Source organism: Sus scrofa, chromosome 1, assembly GCF_054392235.1.
Source record: "Sus scrofa isolate SSC_HxYL_T2T_F1_AM1 chromosome 1, Sscrofa_HxYL_maternal_Yorkshire_Landrace_v2.0, whole genome shotgun sequence".
NCBI classification, from domain to species: Eukaryota; Metazoa; Chordata; class Mammalia; order Artiodactyla; family Suidae; genus Sus; species Sus scrofa.
In genome coordinates this window covers 128749909-128762898 of record NC_139383.1, presented here as the reverse complement: position 1 = coordinate 128762898, position 12990 = coordinate 128749909, and the positions used below count along the sequence as shown (strand labels likewise).

General features: G+C 40.5%; 1 protein-coding gene across 2 annotated transcripts in view; it reads right to left on the bottom strand.

The window, feature by feature from the left end:
* Positions 1-12990, bottom strand: part of MYO5C (myosin VC) — a 129143-nt gene that overhangs the window by 96732 nt on the left and 19421 nt on the right. For both annotated transcript variants that reach the window (XM_005659597.4, XM_021095283.2), the window contains exons 3-5: positions 11184-11349; positions 10170-10314; positions 6291-6447 (exon numbers count right to left, since the gene is read on the bottom strand). In XM_005659597.4, the coding sequence (XP_005659654.2) occupies positions 6291-6447; positions 10170-10314; positions 11184-11349 (468 nt within the window). The remainder of the gene's footprint in view (positions 1-6290; positions 6448-10169; positions 10315-11183; positions 11350-12990) is intronic.

The window sequence follows — 12990 nt, the reverse complement described above, 5'->3', positions numbered from 1 at the left end:
GGAAAACTCGATAGCTACACGGAAAAGAATGAAATTAGAACACTCCCTAATACCATACTGAAAAATAAACTCAAAATGGATTAAAGATCTAGATATAAGACCAGACACTATAAAACTCTTAGAGGAAAACATAGGCCAAACACTCTCTGACATAAACCACAGCAACATCTTCTCAGATCCACCTCTTAGAGTAATGACAGTAAAAACAAAAATAAACAAAGTGGACCTGATCAAACTTAAAAGTTTCTGCACAGCAAAGGAAACCTTAAACAAAACTAAAAGACAAGCCACAGAATGGAAGAAAATATTTGCAAATGAATCAACTGACAAAGGATTAATCTCCAAAATTCATAAACACCTCCTACCGTTCAATACCAAAAAAACAAATAACCTCATCCAAAAATGGGCAGATGATCTAAACAGACAGTTCTCCAAAGACATACAGATGGCCAAAAAACACAAGAAAAGATGTTCAACATCACTCATCATTAGAGAAATGCAAATCAAAACCACCATGAGGTACCACTTTGCACCAGCCAGAATGGTCATCATCAAAAAGTCTACAAACAATATGTGCTGGAGAGTGTGTGGAGAAAAAGGAACCCTAGTACACTGTTGGTGGGATTGTAGATTGGTTTAACCACTGTGGAAAACAGAATGGAGATACCTCAGAAAAATAAAAATGGAACTACCATTTGATCCAGCAATCCCACACCTGGGCATCTATCCAGAGAAAACCATGACTCACAAAGACACATGTACTCCGATGTTCATTGCAGCACTATTTCCAATAGCCAAGACATGGAAACAACCACAATGTCCATCAACAGAGGAGTGGATCCAGAAGATGTGGTACATATACACAATGGAATATTACTCAGCCATTAAAAGTAACGAAATACAGCATTTTTATAAACATGGATGGACCTAGAAATTATCATGCTAGGTGAAGTCAGTCAAACAATGAGACACCAACATCAAATGCTTTCACTGACATGTGGAACCTGAAAAAAGCACACAATGAATTTCTTTGCAGAAGAGATAATGACACACATACTTTGAAAAAACTTATGGTTTCCAAAGGAGACAGTTTGGGCCGGGGGGGATGCGCTGGGGGTGTGGGATGGAAATCCTATAAAATTGGACTGTGATGATCACTGTACAACTATAAGTGTAATAAAATCATTGAGCATTAGTAATAAAAAATAAAAATAAATAAATTAGAAGGGGAAATACAGAATTTCTCCAACAAACAAAAGCTTAAATAGTATAGCAATATGAAACCCATTCTAAAAGAAATACTGAAAGGGCTTCTCTAAATTACAAAACAAAAATTAAGAATAATTACGATGGAAAAACCACAATTGGAAAGCAATCACTTAAATAAGCAAGCATACAGGTCTGAACATGATGATGTTAAAAAAAATACACATCAAAATCATACAGTGTGAGGAAGGAAAGTAAGAAAGTATAGATTTTTTTATTTTAATGATGTTTTTGGGCCTATATGACTATCAGGCTAAAGTAAGCAGGTATAGGAAGGGGTTAACATACTTAAAAAACAGGGCAACCACAAATCAAAACTGAACATTACATTCACAAAATCTGAAACGCACTCAAGCATTAAATTAATGGAAATCTTCCAACCAAAAAAAAAGAAGAAAAGAGAAACAAAGAATCAACTGGAAAACAAGGTTTAAAATGGCAATAAATACATATCTATCAACAATCACCTTAAATGTCAATGGACTGAACGCTCCAATCCAAAGACATAGAGTGGCAGATTGGATGAAAATTCAAAAACTTTCAATAGGCTGCCTATAAGAAACTCACCTTAGATCAAAGGATACATATAGATTGAAAGTGAGGGGATGGGAAAAGATATTTCATGCCAGTGGTCAAGACAGGAAAGCAGGAGTTGCAATACTCATATCAGACAAAATAGACTTTAAAATGAAGGCCATAAAGAAAGACAAAGAAGGACACTATTTCATGGTTAAAGGATCCATTCAAGAAGAGGATATTACAAAGTCAATATCTATGCCCCTAATATAGGAGCACCCAGATACCTACAACAAATACTAACAGATATAAAAGGAGAAATTGATGGGAATACAATCATAGTAGGAGACTTTAAAACCCCACTCACATCACTGGACAGATCCTCTAGACAGAAAATAAATAAGGCAACAGACATCCTAAGTGACACAACAGAAAAATTAGACTTAATAGACATTTTCAGGACATTACATCCTAAAAAATCAGAATAAACATTCTTCTCAAATGCACATGGAACATTCTCAAGAATTGATCACATACTGGGGTACAAAACTAACCTCAACAAATTTAAAAGTATAGAAATTAATTCAAGTATCTTCCCTGCCCACAGTGACATGAAAGTAGAAATCTACCACAAGAAAAGAAATGAGAAAAAACTTACAACATGGAGACTAAACAACATGCTACTAAAAAACCGATGAGTCAATGAGGAAATCAAGAAGGAAATTAAAAATACCTTCAGACAAATGATAATGAAGACAGAACCACTCAGAATCTATGGGATGACACAAAAGCAGTGCTCAGAGGGAAATTCACAGCAATACAGGCCTTCCTCAAAAAAGATGAAAAATCTCAAATTGACAACTTAACTCATTACCTAAATGAATTAGAAAAAGAAGAACAAGAAATACCTAACATCAGCAGAAGGAAGGAAATCATAAAGATCAAAGAGGAAATCAATAAAATAGAGATTCAAAAAAGAGAAAAAATCAATAAAACGAAGAGCTGGTTCTTTGAAAAGCTAAAATAAATTGGCAAGCCTCTGGCCAGACTCACCAAGAAAAGAAAAGAAAAAACCCAATAAACAAAATAAGAAATGAAAAAGGACAAGTCAAAACGGATACTACAGAAATACAAAAAAACATGAGAGAATACTATGAACAATTGTATGCCAACAAATTTGACAACCTAGAAGAAATGGACAACTTTCTAGAGACTTACAGCCTGCCAAAACTGAATCAAGAACAAACAGATCAACTGAACAGACCAATCACTAGAAATGAAATTGAATATGTCATAAAAACACTCCCTACAAATAAAAGTCCAAGACCAGATGGCTTCACAGGAGAAATCTACCAAACATACAAGGAGGAACTTATACCCATCCTCCTTAAACTTTTTCAAAAGGTTGAAGAAGAAGGACCACTCCCAAAGACATTCTATGATGTCACCAGCACCCTAATTCCAAAACCAGACAAAGACACCACCAAAAAAGAAGACTCTAGGCCAGTATCTTTGATGAACAGAGATGCAAAAATTCTCAACGAAAGTTTAGCTAATTGAATCCAACAGCCTATCAAAAAGATCACACACCACGACCAGGTGGGATTCATCCCAGGTGCACAAGGATGGTTCAACATACGCAAATCAATCAACGTCATACACCACATTAACAAAAGAAAAGTCAAAAAAACACATGATCATCTCAATAGATACAGAAAAAGCATTTGACAAAGTCCAACATCTATTCATGATTAAAAACTCTTACCAAAGTGGGTATAGAGGAAACATTCCTTAACATAATAAAAGCCATTTATGACAAACCCACAGCAAATATAATATTCAATGGAGAAAAACTGAAAGCCTTCCCACTACAACCTGGAACAAGACAGGGATTCCCACTCTCACCACTGCTATTCAACATAGTATTGGAAGTCCTAGCCACAGCAATCAGACAAAAGAAATAAAAGGCATCTAAAATGGAAGAGAAGAAGTAAAACTGTCAATGTATGCAGATGACATGATACTATATATAGAAAACCCTAAGGATTCAACCCAAAAACTACTTGAACTGATCAACAATTTCAGCAAAGTAGCAGGATATATGATCAACATTCAGAAATCAGTCACATTTCTGTATACTGACAATGAAATATTGGAATAGGAATATATGAAAGTATAATACCTTTTAAAATTGCACCCCAAAAAATTAAATACCTGGGAATATACCTGACCAAGGAGGTGAAAGACTTATATGCCAAGAACTATAAAACATACATCAAGGAAATTAAAGAAGATGTAAAGAAATGGAAAGATTAATATTGTAAAAACGGCCATACTACCCAAAGCAATCTACAGATTCAATGCAATCCCTATCAGATTACCCATAACATTTTTCACAGAACTAGAACAAACAATCCAAAAATTTATGTGGAACCACAGAGGACCCAGAATTGCCAAAGCAATTCTGAGGAACAAAAACCAAGCAGGAGGCATACCTCTCCCAGACTTTAGGCAATATTACAAAGCCACAGTAATCAAGACAGTGTGGAACGGTTACCAAAACAGACAGACAGACCATTGGAACAGAAGAGAGAACCCAGAAATAAACCCAGACACCTAGGGTCAATTAATCTTGGACAAAGGAGGCAAGAACATAAAATGCGAAAAAGACAGTCTTTTCAGCAACTGGTGCTGGGAAACCTGGACAGCTGCATGCAAATCAATGAAACTAGAACAAACCCTCCCACCATGCACAAAAATAAACTTAAAATGGCTGAAAGAATTAAACTTAAGACAAGACACCATCAAACTCCTGGAAGAGAACATAGGCAAAACATTCTAAACCTTACAAATGTTTTCTCAGGTCAGTCTCCCAAAGCAATAGCAATAAAAGCCAAAATAAACCCATGGGACCTAATCAAACTGAAAAGCTTTTGCACAACAAAGGAAACTAAAAAGAAAACAAAAAGACAACTCACAGAATGTGAGAAAATAGTTTCAAATGAGGCAATGGACAAGGGCTTAATCTCTAAAATATACAAACAATTTATACAACTCAACAGCAAAAAAAGCCAACAACCCAATAGAAAAATGGGCAAAAGACCTAAATAGACATTTCTCCAAGGAAGATGTACAGATGGCTGTTTACAAGCACATGAAAAAATGCTCAACATCCCTGATTATTAGAGAAATGCAAATCAAAATTACCACGAGATACTACCTCACACCAGTCAGAATGGCCATCATTAATAAGTCCACAAATAACAAATGCTGGAGGGGGTGTGGAGGAAAGGGAATCCTCCTGCACTGTTGATGGGAATGTAAGCTGGTACAACCACTATGGAGACCAGTATGGAGGTACCTTAGAAATCTATACATAGAACTACCATATGACCCAGCAATTCCACTCTTGGGCATACATCTGAACAAAACTTTCCTCAAAAAAGACACATGCACCCACATGTTCATTGCATCACTCTTCACAATAGCCAAGATATGGAAACAACCTAAATGTCCATCAGATGACTGGATTAAGATGTGATATATATACACAATGGAATACTACTCAGTCATAAAAAAGAACAAAATAATTACACTTGCAGCAACATGGATGGAACTAGAGACTCTCATCCTGAGTGAAGTAAGTCAGAAAGAGAAAGACAAATACCATATGATATTCCACTTATATCTGGAATCTAATACACGACACAAATGAACCTTTCCACAGAAAAGAAAATCATGGACATGGAGAATAGACTGTGGTTGCCAAAGGGGAGGAGGAGGGATTGGGATGGATGGGGTGCTTGGGGTTAATAGATGCAGACTATTGCCTTTGGAATGGATTAGCAATGAGATTCTGCTGTGTAGCACTGGGAACTATGTGTGATCACTTATGATGGGGCATGATAATGTGAGAGAAAAGAATGTATACATGTATGTGTAACTGGGTCACCATGCTATACAGTGGAAAATTGACAGAACAGTGTAAACCACCTATAATGGGAAAAAAAATCATTATATAAATAAAAATAAAAATAAAAATAAAGTGAATGTCACAATAAAGCAAATCACATGAATTTTTTTGATTCCCAGTTCATATAAAAGTTATGTTTACACTATACTGTAGTCTAGCAAGTGTGAAATAGCATTATTCTAAAAAATCAATGTACACACCTTTACCAAAAAATAATTCATTGCTAAAATATTCTATCATCTGGCCCCTCAGTGAGTCATACCTTTTTCCTGGTGGCAGGTTTGAAATATCGCAGGAGTTACCAAAACCTGACACAGACATAAAGTCTTTTGGAAAAAAAATGCACTGATAGACTTGCTCAATGCGGGGTTGCCGTAAATCTTATATTTGTTAAAAAAAAAAAAAAGCAATCTCTGTGAGGCACAATAAAGCAAAGAGTAATGAAACAAGGTATGCCTGTACACACAAATCAGCCCACTTATTTTTACATATGCTGTTGCCTCTGACCCCACCCCCACCCTCATGGGGTACACACCTCAGTTATGGGGTTTGATGCCAGAACCTTGTCTTCCACATGAGCATTACTGCTGGACTTGCTGACGGTGGCAAAGTATCTCATGGCATAGCGAGCAGATACTGTCTTTCCAGCTCCTGACTCCCCGCTTACAATTATTGACTGATTTTTATTGTTTCTAAAGCAAATAAATACAAAGATTTTTTTAAAATATTGTTTTCTTCCTATTAAAAAGGCAAATTACATTCATTACAAAAAATGCAGATAAGTCAGAAGAAGGGACTTTGTTTCATCACTCTAGAGTAACTATTTTTAAACATACCAGTGAATTTCCTTCCAGTCTTTTTCTCTGTGACCCTGCTGAACACACAACTTTGTTTCCTGCAATATCTCCTGTATTAAGAGTCTGCCAGACCAGTACCAAATCAATCACTGATCCACAAGGAGGACTCACAGGACTCAGCGCATATTTCTACTCATGGCTAAGACTGATTATACCAAGAGGGTACAAAGCAAATCAGCAAAGGGAAAAGGCACGTGGGATCAAGTCCAGAGGAAGCCAGGTGTAAACTTCCAAGAGTCCTCGCCCAGTGGAGCCACACATTTACTTTCTATAACAATGGATTATAACAATACACAGGAAACACTGTCTACCAGGGGAGCTAAAAGAGACTCACAGTCCAGGGTTTTTACTAGGATCTGGTCACATAGGCATCCTCTGCTATCACACATCCAAATTCCAGACGCCCAGAAGGAAAGCAAGTGTTCAGCATGAACGACACTGTTCACACAAACCGTTTAGGTGCAATGGACCCCTCTCATCAATTAGGAAAACGTGAGAACCTCCCAGAAATCCAAGGTCCCAGAGGCTCTTCACAGGCCAAAGCTGCAAGCAGATCTCTTAAGCACAAGAGTCTCAGGCCTATGTCAATGCCTTTCTGCATATCCCCACTTAAATATAAAAACACTTTAAAGACATTATTTGGAGAGAAATTACTTGAAATATGCTTGGGAACATGTGTGCTCCATAAGCCAACATGCTCTGTTACAAAATTTAGATATCCTAAAAAATGCATTTAACTTTTCATGTCATAAGATTATGATTGTAGAAGCTTATTATAGTGCCATCCTAGCACCACTTATGTGGCGGGTACTCAGTGAATACAAGGATTCTCATTTAAGCCTCAGAAAAATCCTATGTCACATACTATATATCCATTTTACAGATGAGTCAAACTGACTCAGTGAGGCACAGAACACACAGCCTCCTTATGAACACTGAGAAGACCTGGTCCTAGAAGGGAAGCAAAGATGCTGAGGGGGTGAATAATCCTCCAGGGTCTCTCAGCCACGTAGAGCAGGACTGGGGTTATTAAAGAGAGGCTCTCCTGAATTCCAGTCCAGCCTCAGCAAGTCCAACAAAGACCTGCCTTATGTTTGGTTCTAATACAGTTAGACATATCTCCAGAGAAAACTGGCTCTTCGACCTTGAACCTGGCTCAGCCCCACATCTCCAATGAGCTCATACTGCGGCAGCAGCCCTGGCCTATCAGGCTCTGAGTCACACCCTAATCTTGCAGATGTCCTGGAGACCTGCAGGGGCCAGGGAAATACTAGAACCATGGATGTTTTGGCGTTGTAAGGAATCTTGCTGTGGCAGAAGCCAAAATAATTGGCAATTTTTTTTTTCCTTTTAGAACTGCACCTGTGTGATATGAAAGTCCCCAGGCTAGGGGCTGATTGGAGCTGTAGCTACAGGCCTACACCACAGCTCATGGCAATGCCAGATCCTTAACCCACTGAATGAGGCCAGGGATCAAAACCGTGTCTTCATGGGTACCAGTCAAGCTGCAATGGGAACCACAAAGTGGCAATTTTTTTTTCAGAAGCTCCAAAACCTTTTATTTTCTGGCATGATGAGGCTTGACTGCCCTCTGCTCATAAGCCTCTACACTACCACCAGGGCTCAGGAAAGGGAGATTTTACAACATTTGTCACAGGCACAGGGCAGATCCAGGTCCAGCTGGTGTTCTCAAGAGCAGAACCTGGCTTGGCTCCCAGCCTCTAATGCATTTATTTGTAAAGGAGAGGGAGTCAGAGTCCCTTGTGGCCTAACCCATTGAGGCATGAAGGGCACCTGCTAAGCTTGAGGACGTGGGGCTCCTGGTGTCCCAGGTTACTAGTTATTAATTAATAATTTTATACCCAACATCTATTCTTTCCTTGCTTCTTAGGAACTAAGCTCCAATTGTTAATGGGCATGTTGCTACCCATATGAAAGACTACATATCCCAGCCTTCCTGGCAGCTAGGCATGGTCATATGAGGAGGTCCTGGCCAATGAGCTGGGAGCAGAAGTGTTCTGTGGGGCTTCTGGGAGGTCTCCTCAACCAGCAGTGTTCCTTCCTTTGGAATACTCTGCAGTCTAGAAAAGAGAGAAGAGGGCTGAGCACTAGCTTTGTCCTAAGGATGAGGGTCCTGCCCCAAGGATCGGGAAGCTGAAAGACATTGATATCTGAGGACATGGTAGAAATGCTGTGTTAGCTCTGGACTGCCCATCAGAATTCTCTGTAGGAGAGAAATCATGCATTTCTTCTTATTTAAACCACTATTATTTTTTCCTGGTTATGAGCAGTAGAACTTGTAATAGATACTCTCTGAGCACATAGCTCACAGATTAGGACTCTGAGGCTGAGGAAGATCAGAGGCTATGTCCAGGGTTACGCAGTAAACAGTGAGCAAGACCCTGAAGTTGAGGGAGTTCAGGTAGGGCTGTGTCCAGGGTTATGCAATAAATAGTAGCAGGAGTTCCTGTCATGGCACAGTGGAAACAAATCCAACTGGGAACCATGAGGTTGCGGGTTTGATCCCTGGCCTTGCTTAGTGGGTTAAGGATCCGGAGTTGCCATGAGCTGTGGTGTAGGCTGCAGACATGGCTTGGATCTGGCATTGCTGTGGCTCTGGCGTAGGCCAGCAGCAACAGCTCCGACTGGACCCCTAGCCTGGGAACCTCCATGTGCCATGGGTATGGCCTTAAAAAGGACAAAAAAGACTAAATAAATAAAATAAATAAATAATAAATAGTAGCAGATTTAGTTCCTGTGTCTCAGGTCTTGATCTGTGAAGTAAGGGTAATGAAGGTGGCTCCATCAATTTCACAGAGGTGTTGCAAGACTAAAGGAGACCACAGTGAAAATTCTTTTGCAAGCTGTAAGGATCTACAAAGATCATTTCACAGATGAGGATGTTGAAGCCAAAATAAGATAGTTATGGGGAAAACAAATTACATATGGAGTCAAAAAATCTGAGCACAAATCCCAGCTCTGCCTTTCTCTTGCTGGGTTACCTTGGATGGATGGCTTCAAATCTGTCATCTGACTGCCTCATCACAGGCTCTTCTGAGGGCATTCAAGATGATGTGTGGGAGGGTGTGCATGGTGCCTGGCCCACAGGAATCTAGTAAAAAGTGTTTGCTAGCTAAACAAGAACTCCACAGGCCATATAAAAAACAAGTGGAAAAATTAGAATGAAGTCCAAGATCTCCTACAGATGAAACCTGTCTTCATATATCATTAGAGTCTGCTGCCTTGGATGGGTGAAAAAACTTAAATATCTCACAGTGGAGAATAAATCAATTTTCTTCCAACCAAACACACTGCAAGAGAAGCATCTGCTATTCCCAGATTGGCAAGACAGACTTGATTACCTAGAAGGGGCAAAACTAGGAAACTTGGCTTAGACAGGGCAGTTTTATATAACAGTCATTTGCTACTTGGTAAAGCAGTCTGCTCTACCACACACCCGCTCTGGTCTGATTGATGGTCTCCCTACCACTGTGAGGGCCCAAAAGAGGTAGTAGTGTGGGGTGAATAAGAGGAAGCCCCGCCTGGCAGGAGGCTACCTGGCCATCTGCTTGTAGGCCTCTTCTGCCACAGCAAATATGTGTGGGTCCATATCACCCATATTCTGCCCACTGTAGGCATGGATGATGGCATCTCCATATATCGGCAACTGCTTGTAAGGATTCATGGCCACCAAGATGATTCCTGGGGAAAGACGGTAAACAAAATGGTGAGATTCTGGAGTTCCCATCGTGGCTCAGCGGTTAACGAATCCGGCTAGGAACCATGAGGTTGTGGGCTCTATCCTTGGCCTTGCTCAGTGGGTTAAAGATCCAATGTTGCTGTGAGCTGTGGTGTAGGTCGCAGACATGGCTTGGATCTGGCATTGCTGTGGCTCTGCAGTAGGCCAGCAGCTGCAGCTCCTATTTGACCCCTAGCCTAGGAACCTCCATATGCCATGGGTGCAGCCCTAGAAAAAGCAAATAAATAAATAAATAAAAATAAATAAATAGATGTGATTCTTACTGTCACCTCTTTCTCCAGGTTCTTTGGAGAAGCCTCAGCTCTGCCACTTATTAAACCTTCTGTATGCCATTGGGCAGTTCACTTAGTGCTTTAAATCTCAGCTCCCAGATCATGTCACCTACATTTCTAGGCTACTCTGAGGATTAGAGGACATGATACGTGGCAATGCCCTAAAACTGAGAGACTCTCACAATTCTCAATGTAAACGTAATGATAATATCATTGCCCAAAATAAGTAATAAACTTATCAAATCCAATGAGAAACTCAAATACGAGCTTTTTTCATGTATGTTTGTCTTGGTAGTCAAATTTCAATTTTTGTTGAAGATTCTCCCTGCCTAGATAGTTCCTTTTATAACAAACCCTCTAAGATCAAATGTCTGGACCTTTTAGATAGAAATCTGGGCAAATGTTTAGGTGTGATTATACATTTTGATAGAAGTCAACATTACTAATATAAACACAATATAAAATGTAATCAGAAAGCTCTAGAGAGCAAGCATGAAGTTTCAGGGTCATTCCTTCTTTCTTAGAATTGCTCTCCTTACCACTGTAGGTGTAAATGAGTTTGGATTCTGCAAATCGGATTCTGAGATTGTGAAGCACTGCAGGCTCGTGGAGATAGCTGAGGGCTGTGAGGTCATTCTCACCCACCAGGATGTCAGGATTACGAAGTGGAGGCAAAGATTCTGGATCAACAGAATAATCCAGCTCCTGTGGATAAAGATGAATTTAAAGTTCTGGAAATAAAAGATTTTTGGTGCTTCTGCTGAATCACTGTCCTTTCTTTTCTACCCCTCTTTGGAGTGATCCCTGACACTCTGAAAAACAAATTTATGTACATCAATGAGAAAATCATCTTTATGGCTGACTTTTGGGAGCCACACCATCAGATATTTGGCTGTGTGCCTTAGGGTTTGTCACTTGCCCTCTCTGGACCTCCCTTCTCTCATCTGTGAAAAGACTGGCTGGACCAGATCAGGGGTCCTCAGAGTTGCAGAGGCCTCAAACAGGGCTGACAGGGAAGCTACCTGGTCAGGGACCCAGGCACCCCAACTCAATTATACCACAGGGGCTCTACTTAAATGTGGTTTAGAAGTTGGGTGCCATCAAAGTTTCCATTTGGAAATAGAATTCTGTTGCTAAAATGACACAATGATTGAAGACCCCTTGAAGTTCTAAGGTTGCTGAATCTCTGTTCAAAGCTGACATACTTGGAGTTCCGGTCATGGCTCAGCAGAAACAAATCTGACTAGCATCCATGAGGATGTGGGTTCAAACCCTGGCCTCACTCAGCAGGTTAAGGATCTGGCGTTGCTGCAAGCTGTGGTGTAGGTCACAGATGCAGCTCAGATGTAGTATTGCTGTGGCTGTGGTGTAGGCCAGGGGCTACAGCTCTGATTTGACCCTTAGCCTGGGAACCTCCATATGCCAAAAAAAAAGAAAAGAGAAGAAAGTTGACATATTTGGTGAGAAGTGTCTAAAGGAGACCATGTGGGTGATGGTCTCTCTAAGACAGGCCTCCTATGCAGCTGACTCCTGTCTGCAGCCTCCAGTGTTCCCAAGGGCTCACATTCCCTACTGCAGGGCTGCCTACTTCTATTATCCTCAGCCTGGGCTAAGGAACTGGCCCAGGATGGCCTCTCTTCTGCTCAATTTCACCAGTGTGTATTCCTAAAGTAGCTGCCTGAGAAGAATGAAGGCAAAGTCAGCATGCCTTGCGGGCCTTTCAAATGTCAGAGCATTAAGGGACTTTATTACCACCTGTTCTATGTACCTTCACTTTCATTTCATAGCTTGGGAAAATGACTTGAGCAAGGTCACCCAGCAGGCTTGTTTCTTTTCCATCTTCCCAGGCTGCCTTCCTTTTCATACCTGGTCCTGGACCAGCAACACAACATGACCCAGCCATCCCTTATCAAGAACCCACTCTGGGAGTTCCCATTGTGGAGCGGTTGTTAACAAATCCGACTAGGAACCATGAGGTTGCGGGTTTGATCCCTGGCCTTGCTCAGTGGGTTAAGGATCTGGCCTTGCTGTGAGCTGTGATGTAGGGCTCAGACGCGGCTTGGATCCCACGTTGCTGTGGCTCTGGTGTAGGCCGGTGGCTACAGCTCCAATTGGACCCCTAGCCTGGGAATCTCCATATGCTGCAGGAGCAGCCCTAGAAAAGGCAAAAAGACCGAAAAAAAAAAAAAAAAAAAAAAAAAAACCCACTCTGCAGGCCCTATGCCAAGTACTCAGCACTGTTTTTTCATTCAATCCTTGAAAATGGTTTCTAAGGAGGGCATGACATACCCTAACAGTTAATAAGCCAGGTTCAAAGAGGTTAAGCTCCTTGTGCAAAGTCACACA